The 12,385-nt window shown below is 54.4% G+C and overlaps 1 protein-coding gene across 1 annotated transcript; it reads left to right on the plus strand.

Moving 5' to 3' along the window:
- Positions 1-581: 581 nt before the first annotated feature.
- On the plus strand, positions 582-12,022 carry ETV3 (ETS variant transcription factor 3). The gene is made up of 5 exons (XM_030024066.2): positions 582-752; positions 2,175-2,237; positions 3,232-3,469; positions 5,690-5,805; positions 8,326-12,022. Exons 2-5 carry the CDS (start codon positions 2,192-2,194, stop codon positions 9,507-9,509), a joined length of 1,584 nt encoding a protein of 527 aa, XP_029879926.1. The 5' UTR covers positions 582-752; positions 2,175-2,191; the 3' UTR covers positions 9,510-12,022.
- The last annotated feature ends 363 nt before the right edge of the window (positions 12,023-12,385 follow it).

Consider the following 12,385-nt stretch of genomic DNA (forward strand, 5'->3'; position numbering starts at 1 on the left):
GCACCCCAGGGCTGGATCCTGCACAAGCAGGTCCCCCCATACAGCCTCATCCCCATAGGGCCTGGTCCCCATAGGGCCGAATCCTGCATGACTGGATCCCTACACAGGTGGATCCCAATGCAGTCATACACCTGCACAGCTGGATACTCATACAGTCACACTCCTGCACAGCTGGATCCCAGTAAAGTAGGATGTCTTCACAGCTGGATCCCCATGCAGCGGCATCCCTGCACAACTGGATCCCAGCAAGGTGGGACCCCTGCACAGCTGGGTCCCCATATACCAAGACCCCTGCACAGCTGGGTCCCAGCAAGGTGGGACCCCTGCACAGCTGGATCCCCGCACAGCTGGATCCCTGTAAAGTGGGACCCCTGCACAGCTGGACCCCCGTATACCAGGACCTCTGCACAGCTGGATGCCGGCCCAGCCGGGCCCTTTGCTTTCCGCCCTCCTTTGTCCCCAGCCACCACCCGTCGCAGGGGCGGGGCGGGGGAGGCGGGGCCGTGTGCGCGCGCCCGCCCGCCCCGCCCCCTAGCCGGAAGCGGAAGCGCGTGGGAGCGTGCCCGGAAGTGTGTGGGCGGTGGCGGCGGTTCCGGTTCCGGCGGCCGTGCGGGGGAGGCAGCGGCGGCAGCGGCAGGAGCGAGGCAAGCGGCGCGTACCCCGCATCGGCACCGCGGCCCGGGCGCGCTCCGCCGCCCCACCGCACCCGCTTCAACCCGCCGGACCCGGCCCGGCCCGCGCCGCCCCCGCAGGTGGGTCCCGGGACCGAGGTGGGCCGAGTACGCCGCCACCGCCGCCTCCCGGCCTCCGGTGGGGCCGCTTCGTACGCGCGGGCTTGGGGGCTCGGTTGCTGGCGAGGAGGGGGCCTAGGGCGCCGGTTACTGGAGGCGGGGGGGTAGGGGGGGACGGATGACGATACGGGGACGTGGGTGCCACGGGGAACCGGGCGGCCCTCGGTGAGGCGGAGGCCGCGGCGGGCCCGGCTACCGGAGGCCTTTGGCGGCGATGCGGGGGGGGGGGGGGGGGGGGTAAGTGGGGAGCCCCCGGTTACCGGGAGGCGCTCGGCGGGAGGGGCTGCGGGAACGATGTACGGTTACGGGGAGCCGTAATGGGGGACCCTCCCGGTAACCGAGCGCCTCGGTACGTAGGAGGTCGATGGGGGTGAATGGTTCCCGACGGCTGGGGGCGGGGGGGAAATGGCCCCGGTAACCGGGAGGGCCCGGGCGGCGGAAGGGTTCGGGGGGGGGGGGGGGGGGGGGGTTAGGGGGGTGGCGGCGGCCTGGGCTCTTCCCGGAGCTCCCTGGGCTGGGGGGGGGGGGGGGGGGCGGCCGTGCCGGCGCTGCCCTGCCCGGGGCAGGGGAGGGAGCGGCTCGGCGGGCGGGCAGGCCGGGGCAGGCCGGCGGGGGGGGGGGGGGTGGATGGGGGGGCGGCGGCGGCTGTAACGGGAGCCCGGCAGCCCGGGCCCGGCCGCCGCGGCGGCGCCTGGTCTCCTCCTGGCAGCCATTTACATACTTTGAACATTTCAAAGCAGGAAAGCCTAGCGGGGCCGGTTCCTCGCGGGGGCTCGGCTGGCTGCCGGGTCTTTGGTGGGAGGGGGGCTCCCCCCCGCCCCAGAACCGGCGGCTGTCGCTGCTGTTGCACACTAGAGCCCCTTTTACATTTTTGGGGGACACCCACCCTACATCCCCCCCAACAACGCTTGATTTCCGAGGCACTGGCAGGTACAGCTTTGAGCTGAGCCCACCTAAAGCGATTGGAATCAGACGTGCCATATCCGAAGGGGATCGGGAACCGGGATTTTATTCCCGCCCCCCCCCCTCTTTTTCCCTCGCTGGTACATCTGGGCGAGCTCAGCAGCTTGTGTATTTTGGCAGTAGAGCCCGTCTAGTAACAGAAGACAAACTGTGTTTGGCTTGTTTTGTCTGTCTGACGGCCTCGCTGTGCCGCCGCATTTCGTTCATGGGCTTTAATGGCAGGGCAGGAGGGAGGCAGGGATTAAATGCCAGTTTTTGGGAAAGACGGACAGGGATGATTATGGTCAGGGAGACCCCGGGCAGCATCTCTGGGCATGGGCAGGGCTACAGCTCGAGGTGGCCTCTCCAGAGAAATTCCAAGTGCCGCCTGCGATGATGGCGTGTTGATGTCGCTGATGCAGATTTCCTTCTGTTTCGCAGTCAGCAGGAGGGAGAAAATGAAAGCAGGCTGCAGCATTGTGGATAAGCCAGAAGGAGGAGGAGGTAAGGAAGTCTAAAGGCTGAGTTGTTCAGCTGTTACGAATTCTTTTCCCAGGATAAAGGAGCTCAGGCAGGATTAATTCCACCTCTCCCAAAAGCTTTCGTATGTGGGCAAAAGCCGCATGTGAGTGTGGATCGATCAGACGTCTGCGTGATGGGCTGTCAGCGAATTTTTAAGAGCGCCGGGTTTAACATGCAAATAAATCTTCGCGGAGATGTTTTATTTGTAAGGATTTGGGATCTCTAAGGTGGATCCCCTCCAGTCTGGTACAGCTCGTGCCTGGTTTTGTCTCCCATCGCAGCCTGCAATAGTGGTGTGGGTGGCGTTGGAGCATGATGTGACTTCTTCCACGCTGCCGGAGCCTGAAATTGTGGCCATGATGTTTTGGGGGGAAAAAAACAACCAAACAAAAAAAAAAACACAACAGAAAAAAAAAAAACCCTTGCGTTAGTAGTTGTGCTGGGAAACTATTCTGAGAAAGCTGAACTTGGCAGTCACTCAGAAACATCTGCCGGTGCAGTTGAAGCTGGAGCGGGCTGCCATGCTCTGAAATCAGGGGGAGCTGGAGTCGCTGAGAGCTATCCGCCCTCACCCCCTCCTCGACATCAGCGCACCAAATGCTCAAATCTGGATTATTTGCCTTATTTCAGCCACCTGGAGTCCAAACTGTAGCGATGTCTAAAGCTTTTGGGCTCCTTTCCACTGCTGCTCATGCTTATGTCCCTTTCAGTCTTACCATTTTTTTGGTGCTGTTTGGGCATTCTCCAAGGCAAGGGGGCTAAAAGGAGGACGAAAATGAGCAGCTAGAGTAGGAGAGCCGGGTTTCTCTGCTTCCACGTTGAATATTTAATAGAATTACAACCCCCAGCAATGCTCTGTGGTCTCGCTCTGGAGAAAACACAGTAGAGCTTGGCAGTGGTGAGCTCCTGTTGCTGTCTGAATGACTTTTTCTTTTTTTTGGTTGGGTTTGGGGTTTTTTTTGTGGCCTTTCCCAAGGTTATCATTTCCCAGAGTGGGCTTACAAGACTGAGTCCAGCCCCGGCTCCCGGCAAATCCAGTTATGGCACTTCATCCTGGAGCTGCTGCGGAAGGAGGAGTTTCGCCATGTCATCGCTTGGCAGCAAGGCGACTACGGCGAGTTCGTCATCAAGGACCCTGACGAGGTGGCCCGGCTCTGGGGCAGAAGAAAATGCAAACCCCAGATGAACTACGACAAGCTGAGCCGGGCTCTCAGGTGAGCAGGAGTTTCCTTGGAGGTCAGGGGCTTCTAACGAGCTCTCCCTTCATCCTTCCCTGCCTCATTTGGGTGACTATAGGTATTCAGTCCCTGGTTTGGTGGCACCCAGACTTCTGGGAGGTTTGTATGAAATTTTGAGTTCTGGGATGCCAGATTGCTTTGGTAGGTCTGACTGTACTTGGGTGTGATTGGGGAGGGAGTCCCTGGTTCACCGTGCTGTGTTCTGCTTCACAGTGTAAGTTTGCACCTTTAGTTCAGGTTGTTATTATCAGGATGGCTTCCTTCCGGGGAGCTTTTCTGTCTCTTTCTCAGCTTCCATAGCCGCTGCTGGCTTGAGCAATGAAGGTGTGGGAGGAAACCAGAGGTGTTACTCTATTATCACATCGTCAAGGGTACCGTTTCAGAGAAAGCAACTGCACTTCTAACATAATTTGTACTCACCTCTTTACTGCTGAATCTGTGCGAGGCAGAGGTTCAGTGCCAGTCCCAGGATGAGGGCCTGGACTGGGTGTTTCCTGAGCCCTGATGACATGAATTTGGGTGTCCTTAAGGACACCCTTTGGCCACCAGTGTCCCCTTGCGTGAGACAGGGGCTGAGCGTTCCTCACTTTGCACTTTGTAACTCCAAAGCCTCCAGTACAACTTTGCCCTCTATTTTGACCCTTCCATAGGTGTTGGTTGTTTTTTTTTTCTGGTTATCACTATGTATTTTGAAGTCAGTGGAAAACTAGCATGACCCTCTGAAGTATTTCAGCATTTCAAGCCTGTCACCTGCAGGAGTGGCTGGGTTCCTAACAGGTTCTGGCATTATCAGTCTGTAACGTGGACTTCGTTGCCTTACGCCCTCTGATACCTCCTGGGTGGAGCTGACAAAGACAAACAAGGCAGCAAACACAAGAGTCTTGTACTGGAACAGGAAGGAAACAATAAATTGAATGGCACTGAGGCTGTAATTGGTGGATGGGAGTGGAAAATAGCCTCCACCTGCCAATACTGATCACGTCTTGGCATCTTGATGCTGAGTGTGACAGCAGAAGAGCAACAGCACTGCAGGTATCAGCAGCCACTTCGGCTCGGGACCTGTGGCTCCTTCCCCCCTCCTGCTCAGAGCTGGCCCTGCCTTATTTGGTGCGCGCTGTGGCAACAGGCAGCATGTGTTAATCCACCTCTACGTACCGAGAACGGTGGCGATGATCCGCATGTAACACCTTTGTTTGTACACCAGTCTTAGGAGGCTGAGGACAAACAGTGGTGGTGTAAGTGGGGAGGAGGCTGCGGTGGGGATTATACCTGTGGCCAAGTTCTTCTGCCTTCATTTGGTGCTGGGAAGGTGAGGAAGGGAGGCTGGCCAGCGGTCAGGGCTGGCTCCAAACGCCTGCCCTCCGCAGCCCTGATCAATGCTGCCTGCAAAGGTGAGGGAGTGTTTCTAGTCCGAAGCTGTGAATGGGTGAACAGAAGGGAAGCAACTTGCTCATCGGCGTGAGAGCAGCAGAAACCAGCTCTCCCCATTTCCAGTCTGATGCCTTGTACGCTGTTACAAATACCCAGGGCCTTGAAGGTTGTAGAAATAAAAAACAAATCTGAGGCTATCTCGTTAATTTGGTCCCTTTTGCTTAGCTCCGTCATTGCACTGAGTTTTGTTCTGCCCTAGCCCAGGTACACGTTCCCCTCTTTCAGTTCAGTGTCTTAGCACAGGTTCACCTGAATTTTCCCGTCCTGTTCTGGGTCCTGTAACATTTCCCCAGCAGTCACAGCCCATGTGGAGCGACCATGCATGTTTCACTGGCTGCAGGGCACTTGGCGCAGATAGGATTAGGGAGGTAATGCCAGCGCCATGTGGGATGCTTGTACGAGACCCCTCCAGCCCATGGCACTGGTCCCAGTTTGGACAGGGGTGAGAACAGCGTGTACAGGCTTGGCCTGTTGTTCAGCTTTCGCTTCCTTTCAGGATCTCACCTTTTCCCACATGTTCTAAGGAACATAATGGCCTGTAAAATGGTTTGAAACCTACTGCTAAAGAATGTGTTGTAAAAGGAGTGGGTGTCATTTGGAAACTTCCCGATTGACTAATATTTTCTTGTATTAATAACATAAATTCTCTGGACAACTTTGTTTTTGTAGATACGTCGTAGGTGGATGTTGGTGGCGCTAAAAGAAACGAGCGCTTTAAACGGATCACCACATGTTTTGATTGATCTCTTTCACTTTCATTAACAGATACTATTACAACAAGAGGATTCTCCACAAGACAAAAGGCAAGAGGTTTACCTACAAGTTCAACTTCAACAAGCTGGTGATGCCTAACTACCCATTCATTAACATTCGGCCTAATGGTGAGTGCAGGTTCGGGGCTTCTTTTAACTGTCCCTGCTCTTGGCATGTGGAACAGGGCCGGGACCAACCCCGCAGCCTCTGCAGATCCCCTATCAGTCATCTCCTACACTTGAAAGACTGCTGGGGCAATCAGTGCTGCTGTGGTGGGAATGTCTGGACGTTGATAAAGCCTTATCTGGAGTGCTCTTTCCCTCGGGTTTGTCACAGACACATCTGTCGTTGTCTTCAGGGGAGACTGGAGACATCTTGGTTTCCTATTTGAGCTTGCTTGTTGGACTGTCTTTACGGGTGCCGCAGGTTTGCTTTGCTTTGCTGTCGGGTGGCGGGTGTCCTTGGGATAAGAGGGGTTTAGTTCTGTTGCAGGGACCTTGCCTCACTCACATGCTTGTAACGTAATTTTATGGTGCCATATAAATGTGACCCTTCTTGACAAGGAGCTTAGAGGTGCATGGCAAGACATGCATGTGAGCACTATCAGAAAGTTTGCAGCTTAGCAGCAGTTTGCTCTCCTCCCTGCTTCTGCAAAGGCCCCTTGTTTGCTTCAGTTCTGGTCCTTTTAAATCAAAAGGAACTTTTCTTGACCAACTTCTGTCTAGAGTTCAGAGGAACGTGATAGCAAGCGCAGTGCAGTTTCCAGAGAAGAGTAGTAACTCGTCTGAGTTTGACTAAAATCACAGGTATTTCTCGATTCTCCCTGCGGCAGAACGGCGTGCTGACGTTCAGGATAACGAAAAAGAGTTTGGGAATGGAGCATAATTGTTCCCTTCTCGTTCTAAAAGGCCTTTGAGTCTCTTGCCAGGAGCAGTAGCAGGAGTTCACTCTGGGTTTGTCCCAGAGTCAGCAGTACTGCTGTGGTTTCTCTGGAAGAGGGTCCTTTGTTCGCTAGATACTTTTTGGTGGAGTTAAGTCCCCCCATAGCTAGATTTCTACAGCTGGGGTGATTGCCTCCATAACTGCACAGCCACCACACAACCAGGGAAATTAGTGGCCATCGAGTCCATCAAAAAAAACCCCAGCCCTTCTGGAAGTCATTACAGCGAGGCCCGAGACTGCAAACTCTCCACAGCAAAGAAAGCATGAACGCAGAGGCGCCTGAGCCGGCCTTTCTTACAGCACTGTGCACTTAGTTCTCACCTTGTGAGGAGTGCCCCAGGGGAAGCCTTGAAGATTCATCTAGCAGGGAGAGAGCAGGGGAAAGTGGGGATTGAATGTTGACTCTGAAACCCCGGCGGCTGAGAAAAACAGGTTACATGTGGGCAAGAGTATTTCTCATCAGTGCTCGTGTAGCCTGTGCCGACATACAGCGGTGACTGCTCGTTCATCTTGGCAGTTGAAGCGACCTGCATCCCTCCCCGCCCCAGGGGAGTCCCAGCCGGGCATGAGCACAAATGCGATTTCAAGGCATTGTCTTCTAAGCAAACAGTAACCCCAAAACAGGGCTGAGAGAATAGAAATATTCATAAAGGCATTCTGCTTCACCTGTGTGGGACACGCTGCCTTTATGGCAGTGAGGAGAAGGAAGTGTATTCTCCAGGAGTCCTTAGCCAAAGCATGGGGGTGTAAGATGTAGTATGAAGCTGCGCTGCAAATCTATAATTACTTGCAGCAACGAGTCTGGGCAGTTCCAGCTCAATATTGCTCACTGCTGTTCCTTTTCCCTGTTTGCAGCCACTCCCTCCTATCTCTGGGGCATGCATTTAAAAAAAGAAGTTTGGAGAACTGGAATGCACTTGTCTAATTACAACCTGTTTTCTTTCCTTCTGGCTGGGGTGGGGGTTGGGATATCAAACCTGTTTGGGGCACTGGAATCAGGTTTCTTCTCTCAACTCTCGCTTGTGCAGTTTTGAAGGGAAGGGAGAATCAACGGGTGTGTTGTGGAGGTGAGAAAGCGGGTGGAAGAATTTGCCTCAATATGGCTCGTTATGGCACGAGTAAGTTGTAGACAGGCGGCTTCATAGGAACGGCAGTGGAAGAGGAGCCAGCGAGAGCTGGCAGTGTTGCCGGCAGAAACATTGGAGAAAAGATGTCTTCCCAGAAAAGCACAAATCAGTGACTTTCAGTCAGCCCTGAGAGCTTGAGGTTTACCAGCAGCGCTTCTGCCGGTGGCATTCGAGCACAATTGCTTAACCTAACGCACCGTTGCCGAGATGTTTTCTGGTTAAACCAGAGCGGGGAGGTCAGGGGAGGGCGTCTGAAAGTGGAAGTTATTTCAGTGGCACTGGAGGTTCATGAAACCTCAGCCAGGGTGGAGAGAGGAGAATATTCATCCCCAGCAGTGGCGAGGTTTTGAGGTGGGCAGAGGAGACTGGAGCTATGCAGGGGAAGGGAGCAGATGGGAGAGGCACCTCCCATCTAATCGCCTGCTGTGTTGTTGATAGCGCATGGTATTTTTGTGTTACTCTTCCAAACGCCTGCGGGTACAGGCCAAAAAGCAGCTCTTTACCTGTGATTTAACTCCCTCAGCAGCTGCGCTCTTAACTCTCTCCCGTACTCTTTCTCTTTTCCCCTCCCTGTCCCAGGTGTTGTGCCACAGAGCGCTCCTCCTGTCCCCACAGCTTCATCCCGCTTCCATTTCCCACCACTGGACAGCCACTCTCCCACCGAAGATGCCCAGCCTGGTCGGTTCTCCGGTGGGTCCCTGGTCCCATCCAACCCAGAAGTGCTGGGTGACGGCAGCGAGAGGAAGCCGGACATGCCAGAGCTGGAGGACGGCTCCTCGGATTGGCGCCGTGGTGTGGATCTTATGGCGTCGCGGAATGCCATGGGCACTGGTAGCATCAACCACCAGAAGCGCAAGCCCGATATTATGCTCCCTCTCTTCACCAGGCCCGGGATCTACCCAGATCCTCACAGCCCCTTTGCCGTGTCCCCTCTGCCAGGGCGCGGCGGGGTCCTAAACGTCCCAATCTCTCCTGCGTTGTCCCTGACTCCCACCCTTTTCTCCTACAGCCCCTCTCCGGGCCTCAGCCCCTTCACAGGTAGCAGCTGCTTCTCTTTTAACCCCGAGGAAATGAAACACTACCTGCATTCGCAAGCTTGCTCCGTCTTCAACTACCACCTGAGTCCGCGGACTTTCCCCCGCTATCCGCTCATGGTGCCGCCACTACAGTGCCAAATGCCCCTTGAGGAGCAGCCCCAGTTCCCCATCAAGCTACAGCCTCCACCTGTGGGGCGCAAAAACAGAGAGAGACTGGAAAGTGCTGAGGAGCCGGCAGCCCCCCAGCTAGCTACTCCTCCTCCCAGGGTCAAGGTTGAGCCCATGATGGACAAGGAGGCAGAGTCCGAAGAGCCACCAGCGAAAGGAAAAGACAAAAGTGAGAGAGAGGAAGGCTCTGGCGTGGCAGCCAGCCTAGAAGAGGAAAAAGGGCCTGTGTTTGTCAGACCAGCTGCCCCGTCGTGGCACCCAGCTCCACTGGCACCCACCCAAGCAGGCTTCTCAGCTGAAGAATCCCAGGAGCAAGGGGAGAGCAGCGGGGAGAAGTCATCCCGAGAGTCTGCTGGAGAATCGGGGGCTCAGGAGAAGAGAGAGGATGCCCTGATGCCTCCGAAGCTGCGTCTCAAGCGCCGCTGGAACGGTGACCGGCAAGCAGACGTCCCCGAGGAGCGCCAGAATGGCCGAGTCCACTGGAACGGGGCACTGGGCAGCCCACACCTCACGGCAGGTCCCAAGGCCATGACGGCCACAGCTGCCTCCGACACCTAAGCCTGGGGGAGCTTTGCAGTCCTTCTGTGCTGAAAACATCTGTGTATTTATGTAGCAAGGTTGCAGAGTGTGGGGGGCGGGCGGGGGGCTGGGGCTAGCCTGGTTTGGTAATTCTAGAAACTAGGGGGTTTGTGTTCTTTGTTTTCATTGTTGAATTGCAGGTGAGACGCGGTTGTCTTGCTCCAATTAGGAGAGGCGAGGGAAGCCGGCCGCCCTTGTGCGTGAGCTTCAGGCCTTGCATGAACTCCAGTGGGGTTGAGGCCTCCACCGGGACGGAGGAACTCCAGACACGGTCTATTTTATATACACTCTAGCATTTATAGAAGCAGGAATCTCTGAATTCATCTAGTTCCCTTTTTTTTTTTTATATATGGAGCCTGGTGCGATGGTGGGAGAGGATTTCCTGCCCGTTCAAGACGTGCCGTGCGTCAGCCTCAGAAGCCGTCTGTATTTTCCGGGGAGGGGGTGCTGGGGGACAGGCAGAGGGAATATTGCACTGTCTGTGGAGTGGAGAAGGTTGCAGAAAGACAACTCGGAAAGTCACTTGCGCGCCAGCAAGGTGGGACGCTGCTGGAGAGAGGGAGCCGTGTTCCCGGCGAGCGGATCTTGGTAGCGCTTCAGGATACGTTAGTCGTCCTTTTTGCCTTTCTGAAATACTGCAGAAGCCATGAGCAAAAGATTTAAAAAAAAAAAAAAAAAAAAAACAAAAAACAAAACAAAAAAAAAAAAAAACAAAAAAAAACCAAAAAAATCTTTCAGGGATGGGAGTGGGGTGGGAAAAAAATAACCTAATGCCTTTAATATACGCATTAAAATGTACCCTAGGTTTTTTTTTTTTTTTCCTAATTGTATGGGTGGAGTTGGGAGTGATTGGAAGATTAACACTGAAATGATTGTGGTGAGTTCATAGAGAAGGAATGACAGGAGCTTTGTTAAATCTTACTTCCTTTGTTTGGTTCCCCTATCACTTTGACTCATGCCTTAACTACGAGTACACTTTATGCGAGCAGGGTCTATTGACAGGAGCAGCCTGCGCCAGAGCCAGATGCGCTTGGCCGAGGTTGGGTTTCGCGGAGATTTTGAATTTTGCCTGATGACGGAGAAGTGATGGAGAGTGCGGTGGTTGTGGGAGCGAAGGATGATGGAGGGGCAGCTGTGCCTGCCGGGCTCTGTCTCCGCAGGCTGGGTCGAGGCGGGGTTCGCCATGTAAATCTCGCTGTATTTTTGCTATAAATCTGCTATTTCCCTACGCAGCTGCGTTTCTTGTTAGGCTGATTAACTTAGGCTCCGGATTACACCGAGGAACACGCTTGTCTCCCGCTGCGTCGGGACGAATCCCTAACGATTCCTTGAAAGGAGCTTGGAAACAACCCATCTCCATGGGGCTAAGAGCTGTATCCAGAGAGCGGCTGATTATTCACGCGGTCGTAGGCGAGAGGCGTGCGCGGGCAGATTTTTCCAGTCGAGGACTCAGTAACTGTTGGAGGAGGGCAGGGAGCGTGTGTGAGCACAAGATTATTTGCAGACATTGTTAGATGGGGCTGGTTGGGCCCTGCCGAAAGAAGATTCCGTGCATGGTACCTGGAGAGGTCCCGGGGAGGGGGGGATGCAGGAGCCGTAATCCGCTTACCTGGCTGAGCTCAGCTCCGGACCCCCGGCACCTGGATTTACCTCCACGGCCAGAGCCGAGTGTGGAGGAAAGGGGGAAGGAACCCCTCAATCCGGTCCCGGAGAGGGGATCGAGTGAACTCAGGAATTAGAAACACGAGGCCTTTTCCATCAGTAATGCATATCGTCACCCTTCCTCGTGCCCAAGTGCCAGAGCCCGTGGGTGCCTCTCCTGTTTGAGGAGGGGGCTGGCGGGGCAGGGAGCCACTCTTCTTGCCCTTAATTTAAGGCAAAAAAACCAACAAAAAACAGAAAAGTTGAACTGTTGTTTGGCTTTAAAAGTTTGTAATTGGTTTTGGGGGCCTGGGGAGGGGAGGGAGGGGGTGTTGTCTTCATAGCCATTGCACTGCAAACCGGGAGCTCCGCGTTCAGGGATAAAGGACTCAGGTTCTCAGGACAACGGACCAGTGACCGACTGCGGGTGATGGGCTCCGCTTTGGAAAGGAGGGGGGGTAAGGGGTGGGCGGGGGGTGGCCAGCCAGCCCCCCCTTCCCCGCTCCCTCCACGCTGGCAGCATCATCCACGTCCCCACCGGCTCAGGGGGTCACCTCAGTGCAAGGCGGGGGCTCCTCCCGACCAGACTTCACATTGCCTAGCAGCAGCCTCGGAGGAGGGCGCTTATAAATACATTTTAAATAATAAATGAAAAAAAAATATATATATTCCGATGTGCCAAAATATTTAAACTTGTAAAGTTTAAATGGTTGAAATCTCAACGTCCACCTGTATTAATTAATCAAGAGCATGTTAATGTTTAAACCATTTTTGCTTTGTTTAGTCATAGAGAATCTGTAGGAAAGAGACTTTAATCGGACAACCAGCAGTAAGCCAAGATTTTGGGGGGGGGGGGAAAGAAAAGATCAAGATGGGGCAGGGAGGATTAGCCATACATCTCCCTGCGGCGGTGAGCAAGCTTGGCAGAACTTAACGAGCTGCAGAGCCAAAACGAGCCCCGGGCTGGGGCCACTGTGCCCATCCCCTCCTCAAAATGCCAGGGGGGAGGAGGAGGAGGAGGAGGAGGAAGAGCCCCTCTCCAGAAGCATTAACCTTGGCAGCCGATCGAATTGCCCTCATTGCCTGTGGGAGGTTCCACCCATTGCTTGGTTGTCCCTTGCTTTTATTTATTCCATAATTATGTTTTTGTTTTTAAAGTAACTTTTTTTCGTGGTTTTTTTTTTTTCTCTTTTTGTCTTATGGATCCTGGTGGG

Source organism: Aquila chrysaetos, chromosome 9, assembly GCF_900496995.4.
Source record: "Aquila chrysaetos chrysaetos chromosome 9, bAquChr1.4, whole genome shotgun sequence".
In the NCBI taxonomy this organism is placed as follows: domain Eukaryota; kingdom Metazoa; phylum Chordata; class Aves; order Accipitriformes; family Accipitridae; genus Aquila; species Aquila chrysaetos.

Coding starts and splice junctions, on each gene's coding strand:
- ETV3 (XM_030024066.2), top strand. CDS start 2,192: ATGAAAGCAGGCTGCAGCATTGTGGATAAGCCAGAAGGAGGAGGAG. Junction 3,470..5,689: donor AAGCTGAGCCGGGCTCTCAG/GTGAGCAGGAGT, acceptor TTTCATTAACAG/ATACTATTACAACAAGAGGA. Junction 5,806..8,325: donor CATTAACATTCGGCCTAATG/GTGAGTGCAGGT, acceptor TCCCTGTCCCAG/GTGTTGTGCCACAGAGCGCT.